At 47.7% G+C, this 20996-nt stretch overlaps 1 protein-coding gene across 3 annotated transcripts; it reads right to left on the reverse strand.

Moving 5' to 3' along the window:
- Window positions 1-5653: 5653 nt before the first annotated feature.
- On the reverse strand, window positions 5654-17568 carry Spatc1l (spermatogenesis and centriole associated 1 like). Of its 3 annotated transcripts, none has more exons than XR_006066724.2 (4): window positions 16877-17185; window positions 14059-14342; window positions 6434-6585; window positions 5654-6190 (listed from the first exon to the last, which is right to left on the reverse strand). XR_006066724.2 is itself a non-coding variant. In XM_042266215.2 (4 exons), the coding sequence occupies exons 1-4, from the start codon at window positions 17540-17542 to the stop codon at window positions 5864-5866; spliced, it is 864 nt and encodes a 287-aa protein (XP_042122149.1). In that variant the 5' UTR covers window positions 17543-17568; the 3' UTR covers window positions 5654-5863. The 3 variants fall into 3 exon arrangements, 2 of the variants coding, with proteins under 2 accessions (XP_042122149.1, XP_006992606.1); XM_042266215.2 differs by lacking the exon at window positions 16877-17185 and adding an exon at window positions 17506-17568 and having other exon boundaries at window positions 13995-14342; XM_006992544.4 differs by having other exon boundaries at window positions 13995-14342; window positions 16877-17183.
- Window positions 17569-20996: the final 3428 nt, after the last annotated feature.

A 20996-nucleotide genomic window follows, 5' to 3' on the forward strand; every position in this document is an offset into this window, starting at 1 on the left:
GCTAGGGCATCAGGCCAACTTGGGCTCAAGGCCCAGCTTGGTCCAGGGCTGCCTGTTGACTATCCAGATGACGCAGTTTTGCTCTCAGAATGTGGCCTTCCCAGAGGAGGCCCCATGGGACTTCTGGGTTGGTATCTTTTCTTTTCACAGAGGACCTGTCCCTCGGGGATGGGGTGAAGGAGGCCTTGTGTGAGGCCTAGTGTAAAGCCTGGTGCCCCGCAGAAGTCATCTTAGCTCAGAGAGGCGGGAGAGAGTATCAGGGTGAGAGCAAGAACGTGTGTAGCCATGGGAATTGTGCAATCGGTGTACACATGGGTGAATTGAGTGGATATGGGTGTGGGGGGTGTATATAAGGACATATGGGAATATGTAGGGGTTGGTGCGAGTGTGCACGTGGGTGTTAGTGTGCCTATGCAGGTAGATTTTAGAATACATGCTCTATGTGGATGACGGCATGTATGTGGATGTTGGAGTTTGCAAGTGGGTGGATGTTAACGTGTGTGTCAACCATGATGCAGGAAAGATGGATACTGGTGCTGTGTGTAGGTACTGATGTGAACAAACCATGGTGTGTATGTATCCTAGTCAGCTTTTCTACTGCTCTGATGAAACACTCTAAAACCAAAAGTAACTTGGGGGCTTCTTTCAGCTTACACTTCCAGGTCCCAGTCCATCATTGAGGGAAGTCAAGGAAGGAACTCAAGCCGGAGATGAAGCAGAAGCCATGGAGAACAGTGCTTGCTGGTTCCTGGCTCACTCCTAAGCCCAGGACCATCTGCCTAAGGAAGAATCCTGCCCATAGCAGGCTGCGCCCTCCTACAGCGATCAAGAACCAAGTCAGCCAGCTGGTGGTGCACACCTTTAATCCCAGCACTCAGGAGGCAGAGGCAGGCGGATCTCTGTGAGTTTGAGGCCAGCCTGGGCTACAAAATGAGTTCCAGGACAGCCAAGGCTACACAAAGAAACCCTGTCTTGAAAAACAAAAACAAACAAACAAAAAACAAGCCAATTCCTGGAGCTAGAGAAATGGTTCGGTAGTTAAGAGTACTTGTCATTCTTGCAGAGGACCTGGGGGGTTCAATACCCAGCACCCACATGGCAGCTCACAACCATCTGTAACTCCAGTTCCAGGGGATCTGACTCCCTCTTCTGACCTGCGTGGGCACCAGGCACACATATGGTCCACAAACGTACATGCAGGCAAAATATCCATACACTAAAATAAATCTAAAAAATAAGATAATTCCCCACAGACATGGCCATAGACCAGTCTGTGGGGCGTTTACCCACCAACCCCACGGTTCCCCAAAGTTTTCTTGAGTGCAAGCAGCAGGAAATATTAGATAGAAGGATTTATATTGTGGCGATAAACAGACAGAAAATAAATGATAGCCCTGAGAGAGCCTGGAACCTTTTCCAACAGGCCCTGACTGTCTCTGTCCCAGGGTATTTATAGAAACACCAAGGAGGTGGAGCAAAAGACCTCCCCCCAGCACAGCCAAGTGCAGACCATCTCAGACTCCTGCACTCAGGCCCGTGGTCCTAATCATCCTCTCTATGAGGACCTGCTGGGTAAAGCCACGAGGAACCTGAAAACGGGCTCCCACACCAGTCGGACCTGGATAATCACTCAATTGAGGTTCTCTGTTCCCAGGAGACTCTAGGTTGCATCAGGTCAATAATAAAAACTAATCAGCACAATGTATATGTTGTGTTAGTATGTGTGCAGTGTTAATGTGTAAGCATGAATGTGTGGGTACTGGGATGAGTGTTCCTGTACAGATGTTAATGTTGCATTTACGCAGGTGTTGTGTATCTATATATTCAGGTATTTGTATATGAGTGAATGTTGGTATGAGCATGTATAGATTGTGTGTGTGTGTGTGTGTGTGTGTGTGTGTGTGTGTGTTCAGATATGAGTGAATGTTGGTATGAGCATGTATAAATGGTGTGTGTGTGTGTGTGTGTGTGTTGGTATATGTACAGATATGAGCATACATGTGTGCATGTTGATGTTGCATGTACATGTGGCTGTTGGGGCAGGTGTAGGTGTGAGTGTTACACCTGGTAAATTGGTGTGAGAGTGGCGGGTGATGCTGTTGTGTATGATTTGCTATGTGGTATGTGTTCCCGGGGCAGGCAGGTGAAGAAAGCATGGGTTTTCCTCACCACTGATTCTGGAGTCAAAACTTCTTAAAGTTTACAGCCCCAACTTTGGTAAGATCCGGCTCATGGCTCCAACTCCCAGATTCCTTCTTGACAATTCTTAATTATAGGTAGAGGCTGATATATCCCTCCTATATGGGGTCCACAGATCTTATTACAGTCCTGGACACACATGAACATCCCCGTCCTAGATGCCTTTTGTGCCCATAAATCTCACAAAGATGCCCGCATGCTCCACAAAGCCTTTGAGGGTAGCAGAGTGCTGTTACATCACCTCACAGCATTGCTGGGCCTGGATGAAGTGATGCATTTGGACTCGGAGACTCCACCTCCCCTGTGGCCGTATGGAGAGACTGAAAAACTACTGAAGAGACCCCAAAGCTGGAACAACCAGAAGTGAGGTGCTGGACCCAGATACAGATGCTGACCAATTGCCCATGCAGAAGTATCCCAAGTCATTCATGCAGGCATTGGCCCTGGGCAGGTAGAGCAGGACTCCACCCTTCCAATGTGGGCTCTGGCCACAGGAAACCAGTCCCAACCTGTATCCATCTCCAGGGGATTCAGCCAAACTATACCACTGTCAAAACCTGCCTGAACCACACATACACACACACACACACACACACACACACACACCTTCACCACTGTCCCATCTCCTCTCCCACAGGAACATCTTCAAGCCTTCTAAACAGCACACCAGATACTGCAATCTGGGAGAGGCTCTGTTGAGGTACTGAGCCCTAATCTTTTGGTGTTCTCCCAAGGCTGGGCCCACCATGTGCACCATGTTGCAGACACACAACAGCCTGGGACCACTCAGAGGTGAGCTCAAGAACTTGGGGACACCATGATCCTCTGGGTTTGGGTTTGGAATATCCTCCAAAAGTTTCCTGGTTGAAAGCTTGGTCCTGGACGACAGCAATGTTAGGAGAAAGAAAGGGCTTTGGGGGCACGATTGGATCATGAGGTCTCTGATCTCTTTGACGGATTAAGTCATTGACGAGTGTGGGAGCCCGTTCTTGGGTTCCTCGTGGCTTTACCCAGCAGGTCCGAATAGAGGATGATCAGGACCACGGGCCTGAGTGCAGGTGTCTGAGATAGTCTGCACTTGGCTGTGTTGCAGGGGGGGGGGGTCTTTTGCTCCACCCCTTGGCGTCTCTATAAAAACCCTGGACCAGAGACAGTCGGGGCCCCGTTGGAATAGGTTCCAGGCCCTCTCGAGGCTATCCTTTATTTTCTATCTGTTTATCTCCGCAAGATTCTCCGCTATAAATCCTTCTATCTAATATTTCCTGCTGATCGCACTCAAGAAAACTCTGGGAAGCTGTGGGGGTGGTGGGTAAACACCCCACAGACGAGTTCATATTGAATGGACTCCTGGGAGTGGTAGAAACTGTAGAAGGTGGGGGCCTGTCAGGAAGAGGTAGATTCCTGGGAGTTTGCCCCTGAAGAGGGTGTAACTTGTCCCATATCCGTGCTCTCTCTTTGCTTCCCAGACACTGAAGTGAACAGCTTTGTTCCACCATGCACCCGCTGCCCTGATATTTTGCTCCATCACAGACCCGGAAACAATGGAGCCAGCCAAGCATGGCCCGAAACCTCTGAAATGTGAGCTAAAGAAATCTCCCCTCACTAAAGTGACTTTCTCAGGTGTCTTAGCACAGTGATGGGAAGCTGACTAACACAACGACTCATAGTCAAGTCCAAGAGCCCAATTCCTCCAAGCCTGAAGCCCAGAGTCCTGCTACTCAGTCCTCCCACTCCCCAGGGTTACTTTTGAGCCCTTGCTCCTATTTTCTATTTACTCTTCTATAAAACCATGACATCTCGGGTTCCTTACTATTTGGAAATATCAGTCTTTCCACTGTGAGCTAATGATAGCATGTATATAAGTGTATAAGCATGACTTTGTTATGTAAGATAGCAACTCAAAGCCCACTTCTTCATAAAACTCTCCCCAAGCCAAGGGTCCCTGACCTCCAAACCCCACAGGGCAAGGCACTTGGTCAGTTCAGATACCCTCCTCTATCCTAGCCTAAGGAAGTTGAACTCTATACCCCCATACTTGTTCCTACTCACCTACCCTGCCTCACCCATTCCTTCTCAAAGAGGCCACCACGGGCCCTCATTCCTTGGAAGCATCCTGACCATCCCCTCCCTAGCCCTGCACACAACAGCAGGATATACTTCCTATTGGGATTGTGTGCGGCACACGCAACTCTCTCTCTCCATGTCTGCCAAGCCTGCTGTACCAAATGAAACAAGCCCAGGTATACTCACCTTTACTCCTTACCTTAGGTTTGCGGGAAGCATCCAGTTGCTGACTTCGAGAGGAAGTGGCTGGGGCCTGTCTGGCTAAGACAGCAGACATGGCTACAGGCCTGTGCTCTGACGGCTCCTCGCACAGTCTTTTTGGATGTGGTCATGCTCACCGCCTTGCTTTAATCACCCTAAAGGTTAACCCCAAAAGGGGCAAGCTGGTGACACCACCCCTGAGCCAGAGCCCAGGGCCTAGGCAGCTCCAGGTGGCTAGACCCTCCCCTGGTGTCAGGTCTGACCTCTTCCTTCACCGAGACCCAGCACTCCCTCCAACCGACAGGCATCTCAGAACTGAACACATATACCGAGCAGAGTGTGTGTGTGTGGGGGGGTCCCCGAGGGTGTCACTCAGTATTCTGGCTCCAACAATCTAGTGAGCAAGACAGAAGCCCTACCCTCAAAACGCAGAGGCGAGCAGGGGGACCAGCTGGGGGTGGCTACCTGCACTGTCTGGGCCAGCTCTGCTCTCCAACCTGCCAAGAGGCACACCAACCACTCCAGGGCTTTGTGTCTGGATCCTTAGCCCCAGCCCCACTGATTCACTGAGGGTCCGTCTGTTTGCTGCAGGGCTGACTCTGCTGACTGTAGGGCCGTGTATGTGCACGTGGGGGTACCCGTGGGGTGGGAACTGATGTGAAGTCACAGCAGCCTTGCCACTCTGGCCAATGTCCAAGAACATCGTAGGCCTCCTCAGTCCCAAGTACTAAGTACTAAGTAAACCCCACCAGCACTCAGTGGTCCCTTCCCTGTGCTGCTGCTCCTTTCTTAATTCCTGTATCACGGAGTTTATCCTAGGTCCAGTCCGTGCTCAGTCACACAGGCCAAACACAGACTTAACACACACATAGACCAAAGTCCCTAACTTCGATTGCAGAGCCTTCCATTCTGATAGGCTCTGCGGGTTCCACAACCATTTTGCCTTCAGCTCTTCATTTGCGGGGGGAAACCAAAATAGAAGAGGACTTGCTGGTCCTTTCAAGGGAGAGACTGAAGCCTTCAAGGATGCTGTGCTACCTCTGAGGGAAGGCAGGGGGCGGGCACAGTCCTTGAGTTAAGGGTCCTGGCATCAGCCAAGTCCGGGGTTCTAGTCATCAACACTGATCCACAGCTCTTGCAGGCCAGCAGAGACCAAGACATCTCACCACGCCCTCAAAGAGCCAAAAGGTAAGGCAAACAAATAAATAAGCTTTTAATAAGGCAACGGGTGCCCGGCAACTGTGAGCGGCCCGAGTAGCTGGGTGCCCAGGGCAAGCGCAGGCGTGGAGGAGGCTTCTCCCCACTGTAGCTGGGCAGACAGCTTTCCATGCGGGAGGACGCGGGTGGCCCCCGGGTTTGGAACAAACACGTTTATTGCAGGAAGGGTGAGGCGAGCGGCTCACCAGGCGAAGAGCGGCTTGCTGTCTTCCTTGGAGAGTTCACACAGGCAGTTCAGCAGCAGCAGGGAGTCACCCAGGAACTTGGGCGGCACAATGTCAATGACCAGCTTGCGCAGCGCAGCTGGGCTGCTGTGCAGTGGGTTGGCCCGCAGGTCCGGACGCTGCTTCAGGATGCCGTAGGTATTGATGAGAAACTCGCTGAACACCGGGTGCACTTCGCGGCTGTAGCCCAGCTTCTCCAGGCGCGCGGTCAGGGTCAGATAGCGATGCGTCAGCTCACGCAGCTTCTTCTCATCCACGGAGCCGTCCAGGGACTTGATGGATGTCTGAGGACACAGAGGAGTGGAGACAAGGCACTGGGTCAGAAAAGCCTCTGACTCTAGTGGAGGTAGGTGGGGCAGGGCAGACTTGGAGGCTTAGCGGGGAAATGGGGGCCCTAGGCCCCTTTCAGCACTTCAGAAAGATGAGCCCTTATTCACCCAAGAAGAGTCAGGGGTCTTCTAGAACCTGCCAGCACTAGGATGTACTCCCAGTACCAGCCCTGGCCTGGGGCATCAAAGACAGTGTACCTGCTTGATCTTCTCGGGGATGTTGGATACTGTGAAGCCGTAGAGGCGAGTCACCCCCGGAAACACATAGGCCAGGATACGCCGGTCAAGCTGGAACGCGATCTCCCCGACGATACGACCATCCTTCTCCGCACCCGCAAAACTCTGGATTTCTGGATGAGAGAGGTGCCATCCTGACCATTTCAAGGTACCAAGGTACCTTTGTTCCCCCATGGCCAGAGTAAATAAAAATCTTTAAAAAGCTAAGATGTTTGGAGCTGGAGAGGGGTATCTCTCTCTTCTCTCTCTTCTCTCTCTCTCTCTCTCTCTCTCTCTCTCTCTCTCTCTCTCTCTCTCTCTCTCTCTCTCCTCTCAGCATGCTTTCCCTGGGACCTGGGCACACTGTTCCATTCTCTGTCAGAGATGCCAAGAGGCACGTGAACCCGAAGAAGACAGTGGGGCCCCTGGGGAGGATAGCACCCAGGTCTACCCAGGTGGAGTGGGGCTCTCTACTGTTGTTCTCAGAGGCTCGTCTGCCGCCCCACCCACTCAGCCTTCTCTGGGGACTGCAGGAGCATCACAGCCTGGCTCTGGAAAGGGCCGGCTCCTTCCGGTCCCTAGCACTGCCCTCAAAGACTGGCTGATGTCTAAAGTTCAGTATCAACCCGACCTTGCCCATGTCTGTGGAGAGGATAATGTGCTGATAGAAGATTCTCTTCTCAGGGACACTTGAATCAGGTGAGGACCCTGGCATTGCCCCTCAAAAAAAAAACAGCCCCCAAATAACCCCTCTGCCTACAGCAGCCTGTGTCATAAAAATCATTATTAAACAATGCAGTATATATCAACATCCTTTCAAAACTTTATGCTCTTTGAAAAATGAACCTTTTCTGAATTTGAGAGCAAAGACCTGCTGTTCATGGGGGAAACACTCTGGTTATCTACAGGGTACACGTTGACCTGTCTCTCTGAGGGGGTAAGCCCTCTCAGTCCAACCCCTACATTACAGAGCACAAGATGGCAGAACAGGTAACTTCCCCTAGGGAACGTCCCACCCCACATCCCATATGCTGCTCTCCTGAGCTGCGCACATCCATCCCGACAGAAGACACAGGACAGCATGCTCACACCCAGGCACTTTCCAGACAAGACCCATGATACGGACCCTGACAGGATGTCAGTTTGGTGAGGTCCTGGGGGTCTGACCCAAAGGCTGCAACAGTACATGAATGCATGGCTGAGGAAGCCCAGGCCCTGTGTGCACTGCGTACCTCAACCTCCATACTCAAGACTCTGATAACCATGCAGAGAAGTGGGCCCTGGCCCCTGCTGCTGGTGCCTTGTGACCTTGAGCATTATTGGTATGTCCACATCAGCCTGAGACCCAGAATGATGTGCTGTCGTCCTTACAGCCATGACGGAATGAAGGGGCAGGCCCAGAGCTAGCTCTGCCTATGACCTTGGCCAAGCAGTTTTCCATCAGGTATCAGGCCCTAAGCCAGGGTCTGTGATACAGATTGACCTGGACAACACTGTGCTGAAAAGCATGTACCCCTGTGAATACCAGTTACTCTGGTTAAGTCAAACAACCAAGAAGAAGCTTAGCTAGACAGGGAAAACGGGAACCCCATCCTGGGCTCACGGAATAGGGGACAGGGGAGATGAGAAGCCCACACACTGCCCTGTATAACAGGGTACTTGGAAGTAGGTTCAGCTAGTACCTCCTTTGCAAGACCAGCCTCTCCCTAAATCAGATACTCTATGTGTTTTCCTACATATGAAACACTGTCACCGCAGAGAGACCGAGGATGCACACACAGCCTGGCCTCCTGCACAGACTCCCAGGCAGCAGGAGTCAACAACTTTGGGTTCATGGTACCTGCAGAACAATATTCTCCCCAACCTGTTCTAGTTATGAAAACAGCCAGAGGGTACACAGGGCAGTAAAGAGAGTGAACTTTGCCATTCTCTGTGACCCTGGCTCGGCCTGTCAGAGGAACAGAGCGACACTCATGACAGAGAATGTCCTTCTAATTGGATTTGAGGCCCACTCCACAGGTGGGAATTCATGCCTGGTACTGTAAGCCTGGTCAACAGCCCATGACTAGAGAAGTCATTGGCCCTAGAAAGGAACTGACTATCGCTGCATCCCTACGTGGATGTGTTGTCAAACTTCCTACTAAACATTTATGTTTATACCCAGGGACTAGTGCTGCTTTCCATGTTGGTAGAGAAGCTTCCCTCTGCAGTGGGCAGTGCTTAATGAAGAGACTCATAACTGGTCAAAGTGCTGAGAAAAAGTTAACTGTTGCATGCTCAACCCTAAATGCATATCTTTATCACTCCCCAGCCCCGAAGCTCAGGGAACATTGCCAAGGAAAAGGAGGAAAGAATCTATAAACCAGAGGATGGAAGAGTGCCATGAAACGCTGTCTTCTGAACAAGATATGGCCATGCACTCAAGAATTCACAACAGCTGAGCTTGCTGCTTGCCCAAGACCTGCATAATACTGAGAACATCAACATTCTAAAATAGATAGGGAGGGGTCATGGGACTCCAGCCCTAGCTGAGGAGCTGTTGACAGTTGTTGGCAGCTGGAGAAGGGGAATTATCTTTTCTCGGTGGTGTAGCCACTTGTAAGTTACCCATGCTCCAGTAACTAACCCCACTCATCTTCATGCAAGCAACCATCATTAAACTCAGTGAGTCAGCCAAAGAAAAGACACAGAAGTAAGAGGAGACCCTATTAGGGAAAAGACAGGATCCAGAGGGAGTGGGAAGGGGTTAAAAAAGATGTGGATATTATCAAAATACATTAATATATGTGTAAAATTGTCCAAGAACATATTTTTTTTAATCCAGGAATTAAAACTGACAAGACAAAAAAGTACCCAGGCCCAGTCGGGCAGTATATGTAATGTCAACATTTAAGAAGTAGAGACAGGAGGACTAATGTAAATTTGAGACTATCCAATGAAAACCTGTCTCAAACAAGCAAACATACAAACATACATACATAGGGTGGATGGGCACATGGAGAGGCAGAGTGCATACATACCCTTCCATATTAATGCATATCTCCTCTCTCTCTCTCTCTCTCTCTCTCTCTCTCTCTCCCTCCCTCCCTCCCTCCCTCCCTCCCTCCCTCCCTCCCTCCCTCCCTCTCTCTCTCTCTCTCTCTCTCTCTCTCTCTGTGTTTGTATGCATGTGCACCTGCAGATACATGTTCACATATGTGTATGCATGTGGAGGTCAGATGAGTTGGACACCAGTATCATCATCTATCACTCTCTTCCTTATTTTTTGAAGCAGGGTCTCTCACTGAACGTGAAGCTCGCCAATTGGCTAAAATGGCCAGCCAGCAAGCTTCCGAGATTTGCCTGTCTCCACCTCCAGTGCTCAGTCTTTACGTAGATGACAGAAGCACAAACTCGGGACTTCATTCTCACACAGCGGGCACTTTACCAGCGAAGCCATGTTCCCAGCCCCTGCATTTCTCCTGTTGGGGTCTCTCTCTCCTCTGCACCCCGCCCCCAAGCATTAATTAGGCAGATGAAACATTCCGCCTAAGAAGTTCTAGGACTCATTCCTAGACCAACCTAGAATTTCCAAGATCCGCCTGTACGTCGAAGAAAAAAGTCAATACAATTGACGTATCTCTAGGTAGAGTTATCAGGGAAGAATAAAATACAAATTTAGCTAGGATCAAAAATTAGAAATGGCACCATTCTAATGACACTTAGAGAGATAATAGGAAAATATTAGGAGTAGCTTTACACACACACAAAAAAAAATGGCAACCTAGATGAAACAGAACACTATTAGAAATATACAAGCTACCAAATCTTATGCAAAACCAGTATACCTATGGAATATACTTGTTCAACAATGGTATTTGTAGTCACAATGCATTCTTACAGGAGCTGGAGAGGTGGCACAGCAGTTCTTCGCACTTGTTCCTCTTACAGAGGGACTTGGGTTCGGTTCCCAGCACCCACGGGGTGGTTTGGTTGTGATCCTTAACTCTAGATCCAGGGCACCCTGTTCCCTCTTCTGGCTGCACAGGCACTGTACATGTACAGGGTACACACAGATACATGCAGGCAAAACATGAATACACATAAAACAAAATTAAACAAACCTTTTTTTAAAAAGATTCTTGCAAATTTCAAGGCCAAGTTGGTTTCAGTGGTGAATTCTGATAAACATGTAAGAAATAAATAAGAGCTGGGCAGTGGTGGCACATGCCTTTAATCCTAGTACTCCAGAGGCAGAGGCAGGTGGGTCTCTGAGTTGGAGGCCAGCCTGGTCTACAGAGTGAGTTCCAGGACAGCCAAGACTATATAGAGAAACCCTGTCTTGAAAAAACCAAGGGAAAAAAAAGAAAAGAAAGAAAAAAGACAAACATGACATAAATTCCTCCAGCTAAATAAGAAGGCTGTCACACTGTCTATCTCATTCTTTAGGGCCAACAATTTACACCAAATCAGAAAATGCATTACAAGAAAACTGAAGAATGGCACCTCACATGAATAGCACACATTCTTAACAAAAATTTTAGCAAGCAGAATTCAACTAGATGAAAAAGTAAAATATATCGTCATCAAGAGAGGTTTATCTTAGGAATGCAAGGTTAGTTTAACATTGAAAAATTAGTCAGTATGATTTGCCATAGGTTGGTATGAATGGGATCTCCAAAGGTCCATATGTAAAGTTTGGCTTCAGGGTAGCAGTACTATGGGCCCTTCAAGAAGTGGAGCTGGTGGTAGGTCCTTAGCTCACTGAGAGTGTGCCCTCACACGGCCCGGTGGGACTTAAGCCCCCTCTACCTCTTCTCTCTACTTCTTGCCTGTGCCTCCCTCACCAGAATCACAATCCAGGAGACGACTTGATCTTCTTAAACTTGAGTCTCCCAATCCATGAACCAAAACAAACCTCCCTTTACTTCCTAAGTAGCTTGTTTCTAGTGTTTCATCACAGTGATGAAAAGTTAAAGTATCTTCTTAACATATCACAAAAATATCCATCTCAATAGAAGTTGAAAAAGTATTTAACAGAGCCGAGTGGTGGTGGCGCATGCCTTTAATCCCAGCACTCGGGAGGCAGAGCCAGGCGAATCTCTGTGAGTTTAAGGCCAGCTTGGGCTACAGAGTGAGTTCCAGGAAAGGCGCAAAGCTACACAGAGAAAGCCTGTCTCAAAAAACCAAGAAAAGAAAAGAAAAGAAAAATTATTTAACAAAATTTTAATTTCTGTCTGTGAAAAATCAGCAAACTAGAAACCAAAGGGAATTTTTTAAGCCTGGTAAGAGGCATTTACAAAAACCTTAACTAGTGTCAAGCTTCATAGTTAACACATGAAAGTTTCCCCTAACTAGAAAAAGAACAAAGATGTCACTGTCATCAATCCCACTCCACACTGGTTTAGAGACCTAGCCGGTGTAATAGGATAAGAAAAAGAAATTAAAGACATAAGTTAGAAATAGAACAGTGAGCTTGTCTTCTTTCACAAATGACATAATTGGGCAGAGATATATAGTTCAGCAGTAAATAGGATGCTTGCCTAGCAGGCTGGGGGCCCTGGGTTCAGAGCTGTACTGCAAAAAAAAAAAAAAAAAAAAAAAAAAAAAAAAACACCAGAAGGAATCTGTCAAAACAGTTACTAGTTTGGTAAGCTTTTAGAGCACAAACTGTATTCATCAGTGTTGTCCAGAGCAATAGAACCATCAGGAGTGTGTGTGTGTGTGTGTGTGTGTATTATAAGGGATTTGAATGATTATGAAATCCCACAGATCTTGAGAGCTGCAGTTGGCAAATCGCAAAGCCAGAAGAACTGATGATGTAGACAAAATTCTCGTCCAAAGGCTAGTGTCATAGAGACTAGAAAGAACCAATATTTACAGTCCAGGCCTGAAAGCAGAATTCTCGGGGGATGTTTTCAGACCTTCAACTTATTCAAAGACTACCCACATTGAGGATGGAGATTTGTTTTTTTCCAGGCTACCAATTTAAATATTAATCTCATAAAAAAAAAATCTTTACTAGCATACAAGGAATAATGGATGACTAAATGACTAGGTGCCCTAGCCCAGAGAGGCTGACCTATGACACATGAGTTAACTATCACAGAGGTCAGCACACAGGTATATAGTGACTGTATTTAGGAATATATAGAGATATTTTCATGTGTAAGAAATATAAAATGTTGTTAGTAAACTTTGTGGCCAGAACACGATGGTGCACGCCCTTAATCCCAGCACTTGGGATGCAGAGGTAGGTAGATCTCTGTAAGGTCAGCTGGTGTATATAGTGAGGTCCAGGACAGCTGAAGCTACATACTCTGTCTCAAAAATAAACAAACAAATAAATAGCATTTACATACCTCAACAAATATAAATATACAGTGTTCATTTAAAAATTCAAGTGGCCAACCCTAAAATCATATAGATACAAGTAAAATTATACAGAATGAGCAGGTTGTGCTTATATATTTAGGAATACACACAGGCACACATACACATATGTAGCAATAACTTAAAAAGAAGCCATCATGACTTTGAGAGAAGGGGTACTTGGGAAGGGTTGGAGAGAAGAAAGAGAAAGGAAAAGTCATACAAGTACATTTTAATTTAAAAACTTATTAAAATAAAGAAATAAAAACTAAAATATGTCAATTTCTCAAAGGTGCCATTTGTCAAAAAAATCAATGTAATTGGCCTAGAGATCCAAGATCATTCCAGTCAAGATGGCATCAGACTTTCTTTTGTAAAAATGGTCAATCTGATTGTAAAGTGAATACAGAGCCATGAAGGAGCTAGAATAGCCAGGACAACTTGATTAATGGTTTTATACAAAGCCATAAACATCTAGTCTAAGGGAATCTACACAAATGGATGTACTAAGCCACATAAGAGTCCAAAATCAGACTCACATGCAGGAAGAGGATCAGATTTTGACAAGATGCTGGGGGAGTTCTGTGGGGAAGAGCCATCTTTTCAAGTGTTGGTGTTAGGTGTAGCTTCTACATGCAAACCTCATACCACAGACAACCTTAAAAAAAAAAAAACCCGCAAAAAAAAAAAAAACCAAAAAACAAAAACAAAAACCTTATAACTAGTGAGAGACCTAAATCCAAAACCTAAAGCTATAATATAAAACATCCAAAAGAATAAAGAGAATCTATAACCTTGGGTTTAACAAATACTTCATAAATCAGACACAGAAAGTACAAACTACAAAAAAATAAAAAATAAAAAAATACCAGGAAGTGCAATTTGACTATGTTCAATTGTTTCATCCTTCCCCCAAGAAACAGTCAACAGTGGAAAACATGCAGACTGGGAGGCGATATCTAAGAAACATAAACCCAAAAAAGATTTATATCCAGAATCACGTGAACAGATTTTGCAACTAAATATGAAGACGAGAGACTCCATTTTTTTTCCAAAAGGCCAGGACAGATATAACCTTGGACCCTGGCCCTCCCTGGCCCTCCTCCCTACTCTTCACTACTGGAGAAGCTAGCCACAACCAAGTCTCCTACACATGGGTTTCCCCACCCAGGGCCGCCTGTGTGTACCATACCATTGAGGTAATAGGTCCGCCTGCTCCTATCCCCAGTGGGCAGGTTACTCTCCGAGAAGCACACCTTCTTAGGCCGCACCATTTCCCTGGTCTCAAGCAGGGTTTTGTCCGTCAGGGAATCCTGCAAGGGGCTCAGGAGTGGGGACAGCTTCCGGTCGACCAGCCGTGTCTGTAGTTCTGGTGGATTGAGGAAGGCCTTGAAAGGCACCTGGGAGGTGGATGCACAACCTGGGGAGGCCTCGTCCTCACTGGAGAGCGGGGCGTGTGAGCATAGCAGGTCCTCTAGGGACGATGTCTGTAGCTGAGAAGCTGTATCAGGGACACTGGCAAACCTTCCAAAATCTGGACCTGGGGTGGAGAAGAAAAGGGCAGTAAGTCAGACTGGAGGTACTCAGACAGGCTTGGAAGCACAGAGAGATGTGGATGAAAGCTATCACTCCCGACCCAGAGCTCTGGCCCCTCTTCCTAGCACTTCCGGTGATGGAGGGAGCCCCTGTCCTGTTAACTCGACAGTAAGCATGTGGGCCTTGATGTGCTCACAACCACACTCACTGGAGTGATGCCTAAAAACGTGCTTTTTTAAACTCATCACAAATGGTATCATTCTGTAAGTCTTTCTGCAACATAAAATGTTCACATTTGTCCATATCCAGCCACTTGTCAAGCACCTGGCTCCTCTGTTTCCTTGCCCATATGCATGCCCAGTGACTTTTCATCATAAAAAGCAAAGCTGTGGTTTGGGTGATGGCTCAGTGGTAGGACACTTGCTTAGCTGGGCTAGGCTCTGGGTTCAAAGCTTAGTACTTGAAAAAAAACCAAACAACAAATAGCCAAGCTGTGGTCAGCCTCTCTGGATGTGCTCCTTGCTCAGTGAGTCCTTCTACCGTCACTCCTGAGCTCAGGTGTGTGCATTTTGACTGCCCTTGTTTGCCACAGGTCTCATCAATCTGTTCTTTGGCTTGGGAAGTTCTTATCTACCCAGGGCTTGTTCTCTTAGCAAGCAAGCAAGTGTACTTGAGGAAGTGTTTTTAAGAGCCTATCAAAAGCCTTATCTTAAAATGTACACATGCAGGAACCAACTGCTTTGCCCCTAAATGTTTTCTAAGAAAAACAACAACAACAACAACAACAACTTGCTGGCAAGATGCTACACCTCCTGCCTGCCCCTGTAAGACCCATTGGTCTTACAGACCCAGACACTCTTCAAAGCACCAACAAGCCTTATGTACAGCTGTTCACCACTCAAAATATTGACAGGAGAGCTTCTCTTGGAAATTGATATAAATATGGCTCAGTAAAAAGCAGAAAACCAAAAGTGGACCAACAAACAAAACTACAAATTCCTAGAAAAGGGGTCTCTTCAACACATAGTTTTGGAAAACTGTGTTTCACGTGTCAAAGTACAAAACTAGATCCCTCTCTCAGGACCTTTGGGACCCCATCAGGTAGCATGAAGTTTGTCAGTCTCGGATGGTGGTCAGCAAAATGAGACACTAGTGAAGGGCTAGTATCTCCACAGCCACTACAACACACAGCGTCACAAATTTCACACATTTGCTGCAGGATGTCACGCGTGACCCAACTGCATGAGCACAGTCCCTCCAACAAACGGTCTGTTTTCCTGGCCACTTGGCAGCAACACTGTGGATTCCCAACTCTAGCTCCCTGTGAGGATCCCCTGTATATCCAAGCTCCCTCTTGGGACTCAGTGACGGGGATGTGGTGAAGGACGCCTCTAATCCTCTAAGTTTCGTGCCTACCAGACCCCAGTGGGCTACGAGATGCCTTTTCAGTAATGGCTGGGCTCAGAGGACAGAGGCAGACATCCAAAGCGGACTCTAAGAAGTCACTAGACCAAACATATGTCCTCAAAGTCTCCCTTTTGACACGTTCATAGCTAACCTCAAGACACCTCCTAGGAGTGGGCTACAGCCTGGCCAGCTCCACAGTTTGCCATCAGGCTGTTTGTATCCTTAAGGACGAGGTGGGTTGGAGCATATCTCTAGCCCCCCCCCCCACTCTGGCCAGGTGGTATAAATGGCAATCACTTCCTTAAGGAAGCTGAGTCTACTGGATCACTAGAGTTCTCAGACATCAGTGATGGGAGGGGCCTCTGTCCACTGCCCACCATTCCAACCAAAGTCCCAGGTCACATCTGCCAAACACACCCTAAACCTCACTACTGTGTATGAAAAGAGAATTTTTTTTAACCAAACCTTTTAAAACACAACCAACTTCTTTTTGCAGAAATTGATCACCAGCCCCACACATGCTTTTCCCCCCTCTCTCTGTAAAAAAGATCCACATGTTTGAGCTGATACTATGTGGTGAACAGATGGTGGTAGCCCCACAGTCTTTGCCATCCACTCACATCCAAGAATTGATAGCCTGATCTCCCTCTGGGGTGGGAGCTGCACCTCCCTCCTGGAGCCAGGTTCAATCAAGTGACTCTTTCAACCCAGTGCAAATGAATGGCTGAGGCCCAGCTTAGCTCGATCAATAGGCACGCCTGCCCCACTACAAGACAAGAATATGGGACCAGCTGCAACAAAGCAGAGAAAGAAACAGAGAGCAGGATAAAGCCGCCCAGCCAAGCCCAACGGAATGGAAGTGACTTCAGCAGGCCTGGAGTCATGTGATCACACCCTGCCTGTCTTAATCCAGGTGGCAGTACTTCGAGACATTACCAGCTGGCATATCCACCAGCTGACATGCCCACTCCACCATTCAGGTGTGGACTGAGTCTCTGAGAGAAAGGCTTTCCCTAGGATATTCTGCACAACAGGCTACTTGGCCTAAGAAGTTGGAAGTTGCCCCATTGGCGGGCCTCTCTAACCCTTCGTAGGGGGAGCTGCTCTGTCCAGGCAAGGCCTGCACCTCACCTCCATTCCCGGGGGAGCAGGCCTCAGGGTAGGTAGGGGCCTTAGGAAAGAGCAAGTCCCGGCTCCCTCGGCCACAGCTGTCCTGGCAACTCTCATTGAGCAGCCTCTTCAGCATCTGGTTCTCCTTCAGGAGGCGCACCTGCTTCTTCAGGTCCGCGTTCTCACTCATGAGCCTGTTCATCAGCTCACTACCCTCTGCCATAGTGTCCTAAAGTGCTCACATGTGGGCCTGTGGCCCCATGGAGATGGAAATACAGAGCCCACAGACCCCACAGAAACAACCTAAGACCACGGAGTTCCACGCTGCCTGGTTCCACAGCCTTGTGATGTCGATACCCTTAAAGAGACAGCACCACAAGGCCAACACCCTTCTTCCTCTAGCCCTCAGTCAGCTCCCCCGGACAACTCTAGACCAACCTGGGCCTGGTGATACACATAGAAGCCAATTGCATACAGAGTATGTAGGCAAGCACCTCTAACCACAGAGGGATTGAGAGCGTCAATAACATAGACGAGGTCCATGGTTTGTGAAGGCAGGAAGTCCATGGACTGTAAAGGCAGGAGGATGACCTCCTAGAAAGCAGCCTAGACAGGAAGGAAAGCATGTACCAAGACCCCCAAGGCCAGACCTGACAGCACCTTCCAGAAGCAGCCAGAACAGGGCATGGGAGGGTCACGCTGGCCACACTATGTGAAGTCCACAGGCCACAATGGCAACTTGGCTGTCATCTGTGACTGCTCTTCCTATGACATGTGTCTACGAGGTTGCCCTGTCATTTCCTGACTCCACGGGACCACAGGCCAGTGGGGTTCCCAGAACCTACAGGGTAAAGGACACGCTGTTTTTGAGTCTCGCCCTTGGAACCTGTGCTTAAGAAAGAATGGGGTCCTGAGAGCAGAGGAGGTGAGCAGCCTGGGGCAGGACCCCTTGATGGCCCCACAGTCCCAGGGAGACTCTAGGGGAGCCCTGACAGGGCTGGAAGTGGAGGCTACTTACTGATCACATGATCAGACTTCCCTCATGAAAAGGCTTAAGGCAGCACAGTGGTGTCCGTCACACACAATGAGCACTGAGTGAGTCCATGACAAACTCTGAACAAAGTAGGGATCTTGGCTTGGCGGTGCTACCGTGGTCAGTTAGTGTAGCTGTCTAGAAACTCACCTGGGCACCCTGCTTTTCCTACTGCCTGAAGGGAGTGAGCTCTGTTTCTGAATCAGAAGATCTTCCTGCACTGGCCACTCAGACACCAGTTCGACTTTTTGCTTGTTTTATTTTTTTTTTATTATTATTTCCTTCTTTACACTTATTCTGGCTTCTTTCAGCAGTTGTTAAATCCTTATTCTCTGCATGCTTTAGCTACATCCTACACATTTTGATGTCATTTTAACTTTCATTCGGCTTGAATTTCTGTGCTCTCAATATTTTCTTCTAAAGGCTTTCTTTTTTCTTTTGTTCCTTTTCTTTTTATTAAGAGATTTTCTATTCATTTTACATATTAACCATGGATTCCCCTATCCTCCCTCCTCCCACCCCCCAGCCTTCCCCCCAACCCACCTCCCATTCCCACCTCCTCCAAGGTCTCCCCTGGGGAGTCAGCAGAGCCTGGTACATTTAGTTTGAGGCAGGTCCAATCCCCTCCTCCCTGCACCAAGGCTGAGCAAAGTGTCCCAGCATAGGCCCTAGTTTCCAAAAAGCCAGCTCATGTACTAAGTACAGGTCCCGGTCTCACTGCTTGGGGGTCCCCTAAACAGATCAAGCTAAACAACTGTGTCACTTATCCAGAGGGCCTGGTCCAGTTCCATGGGGGCTCCTCAGCTATTGGTCCACAGTTCATGTGTTTCCACTACTTTGGATAGTTGTCTCTGTACTTTTTCCAATCATGGTCTCGATATCTCTTGCTCATATGATCCCTCCTCTCTCTCATCTATTGGGCTCCTGGAGCTCTGCCTGGGGTTTGGCCATGGATCTCTGCATCTGCTTCCATCAGTCACTGGATGAGGGTTCTATCATGACCAGTTAGGGTGTTCGGCCATCCGATCACCAGGGTAGGCCAGCTCAGGCACCCTCTCGACCATTGCCAGTAGTCTATAGTGGAGTCATCTTTGTGGATTCCTAGGGACCTCTCTAGCACTCTGATTCTTCCTATTCCCATAGTGTCTTCATTTATTGTGGTATCTCTTTCCTTGTTCTCCCATTCTGTTCCTGATCCAGCTAGGACTTCCTGCTCCCCTAAGCTCTCTTTCCCCCGACCTTTGCCCTCCATTACCTCCCCTCCCCCATCCCCAGTTTGCTCATGTTGATCTCATCCATTTCTCCATCGCTGAGTATCCCTGTGTCTTTCCTAGGGTCCTCTTTACTAGCTAGCCTCCCTGGAGCTGTGAATTGCAGTCTGGTTATCCTTTGTAAAGTCTTTATTTTAAAGACCAGTTTCAGTCTCAAATGGCTGAGAAACACTTAAAGACAAGTTTAACATCCTTAGTCATCAGGGAAATGCAAATCAAAACAACTCTGAGATTCCATCTTACACCAGTCAGAATGGCTAAGATCAAAAACACAAGTGACAGCTCATGCTGGAGAGAATGTGGAGCGAAGGGATCACTCCTGGAAGTGGAAACTTGTACAGCCACTTTGGAAGTCAATATTACAGTTTCTCCAAAAATAGGGAATGGATCTACTTCAAGACCCAGTTATACCACTCTTGGGCATATACCCAAAGGATGCTCAATCGTACCACAAGGACACTTGCTCACCTATATTCATAGCAGCTCTATTCATAAAAGTCAGAACTTGGAAACAACCTAGATGCCCCTCAACTGAAGAATGGATAAAGAAAATGTGCATTTACACAATGGAGTACTACTCAGCTGTTAAAAACAATGACACCAGGAAATCTGCAGGCAAATGGATGGAACTAGAAAAGCTCATCCTGACTGAGGTAACCCAGACCCAGAAAGACAAACATAGTATGTATTCACTTATAAGAGAACTCACAGCTGGGTGGTGGTGGCGCACACCTTTGATCCCAGCACTCAGGAGGCAGAGCCAGGTGGATCTCTGTGAGTTCGAGGCCAGCCTGGTCTACAGAGTGAGTTGCAGGACAGGCACCAAAGCTACACAGAGAAACAAAACAAAACAATACTCACAGAATCAACTAACTGGGCTCAAAGGAGCTCACAGAGCCTGAACCGACAACCAGGGAGCCTACATGGGACTAACCTAGGCCCTGTGCATATATGTGACAGTTGTGTAGCTTGGTCTTCTTGTAGGACTCCTAACAGTGGGGACAGGGGCTGTCTCTTACTCTTTTGCTGGCTTTTGAGATCCTACTCTTAGTGTTGATATACATGTTTTGTTGATATCCACGGGAGGCCTGCCCTTTTCTGAATAGAAACCAAGGAGTGGATGGGGGAGGAGGCAGAGAGGTAGGAGGAGGGACTGGGAGGAGAGGAGGGCGGGGAAACTGCATTGGGACATAAAATAAATAATAATAATATATGTATGTATGTATATATTATCTTTATCCTTCACTCTATCACAGAGCTGAAACCATGTAGTATGCAACCCTAAAGTACACATAAAAGTCTCCCCATCTGTGTGTGTGTGTGTGTGTGTGTGTGTGTGTGTGTGTGTGTGTGTGTGTGTGTGTGTATGTGTAGATCAGAGGAGAACTTTGGGGAGTTGGTTTTCACCTTCCACTTTGAGACAGGGTCTGCTTCTGCTACTGTGCTGCATATTCAGGTTAACTGGCTCAAGTTTCAGGGTGGTTGGTTCTCCTGCCTCCCATTTTGCTGTTAAGGGTGCTGGGATGACAGACAGATGCTGCGGCATCTGGCTTTTTACCTGGGTTCTGGGGATAAAATTCAGGTGTCAGGTTTGTTTCTAGTAATTTTACCTTCTGAGCCATATCCCCCAGTGCCCAAATCTTTTTATAAAAAGAGAGTATCTCTAACAAAACTGAGACAAATTTATAAGCTTAACTATCAGTACCTAAAGAAAAAGCAGAAACATTATATTGTGCACAAACAGAAATTAAAGCCAATCGAATAGACACTAGTTTTTTGGGGGGGTACTGACATTGTTGGTACAGAACTGAGAGGGGAAGAGAAGAGACTATAAAAG

The sequence above is a fragment of the Peromyscus maniculatus genome, chromosome 21, assembly GCF_049852395.1.
Source record: "Peromyscus maniculatus bairdii isolate BWxNUB_F1_BW_parent chromosome 21, HU_Pman_BW_mat_3.1, whole genome shotgun sequence".
Lineage (NCBI taxonomy): Eukaryota > Metazoa > Chordata > Mammalia > Rodentia > Cricetidae > Peromyscus > Peromyscus maniculatus.

Excerpts from the sequence above, each read along its gene's own strand:
- Spatc1l (XM_006992544.4), bottom strand. The coding sequence starts at position 17,078 with ATGGCAGAGGGTAGTGAGCTGATGAACAGGCTCATGAGTGAGAACGCG. Across the intron at positions 6,586-13,994 it reads GCGGACCTATTACCTCAATG|AAATCCAGAGTTTTGCGGGT; the intron begins GTATGGTACACA and ends TCTCTCATCCAG. Across the intron at positions 6,191-6,433 it reads TCCCCGAGAAGATCAAGCAG|ACATCCATCAAGTCCCTGGA; the intron begins GTACACTGTCTT and ends CTGTGTCCTCAG.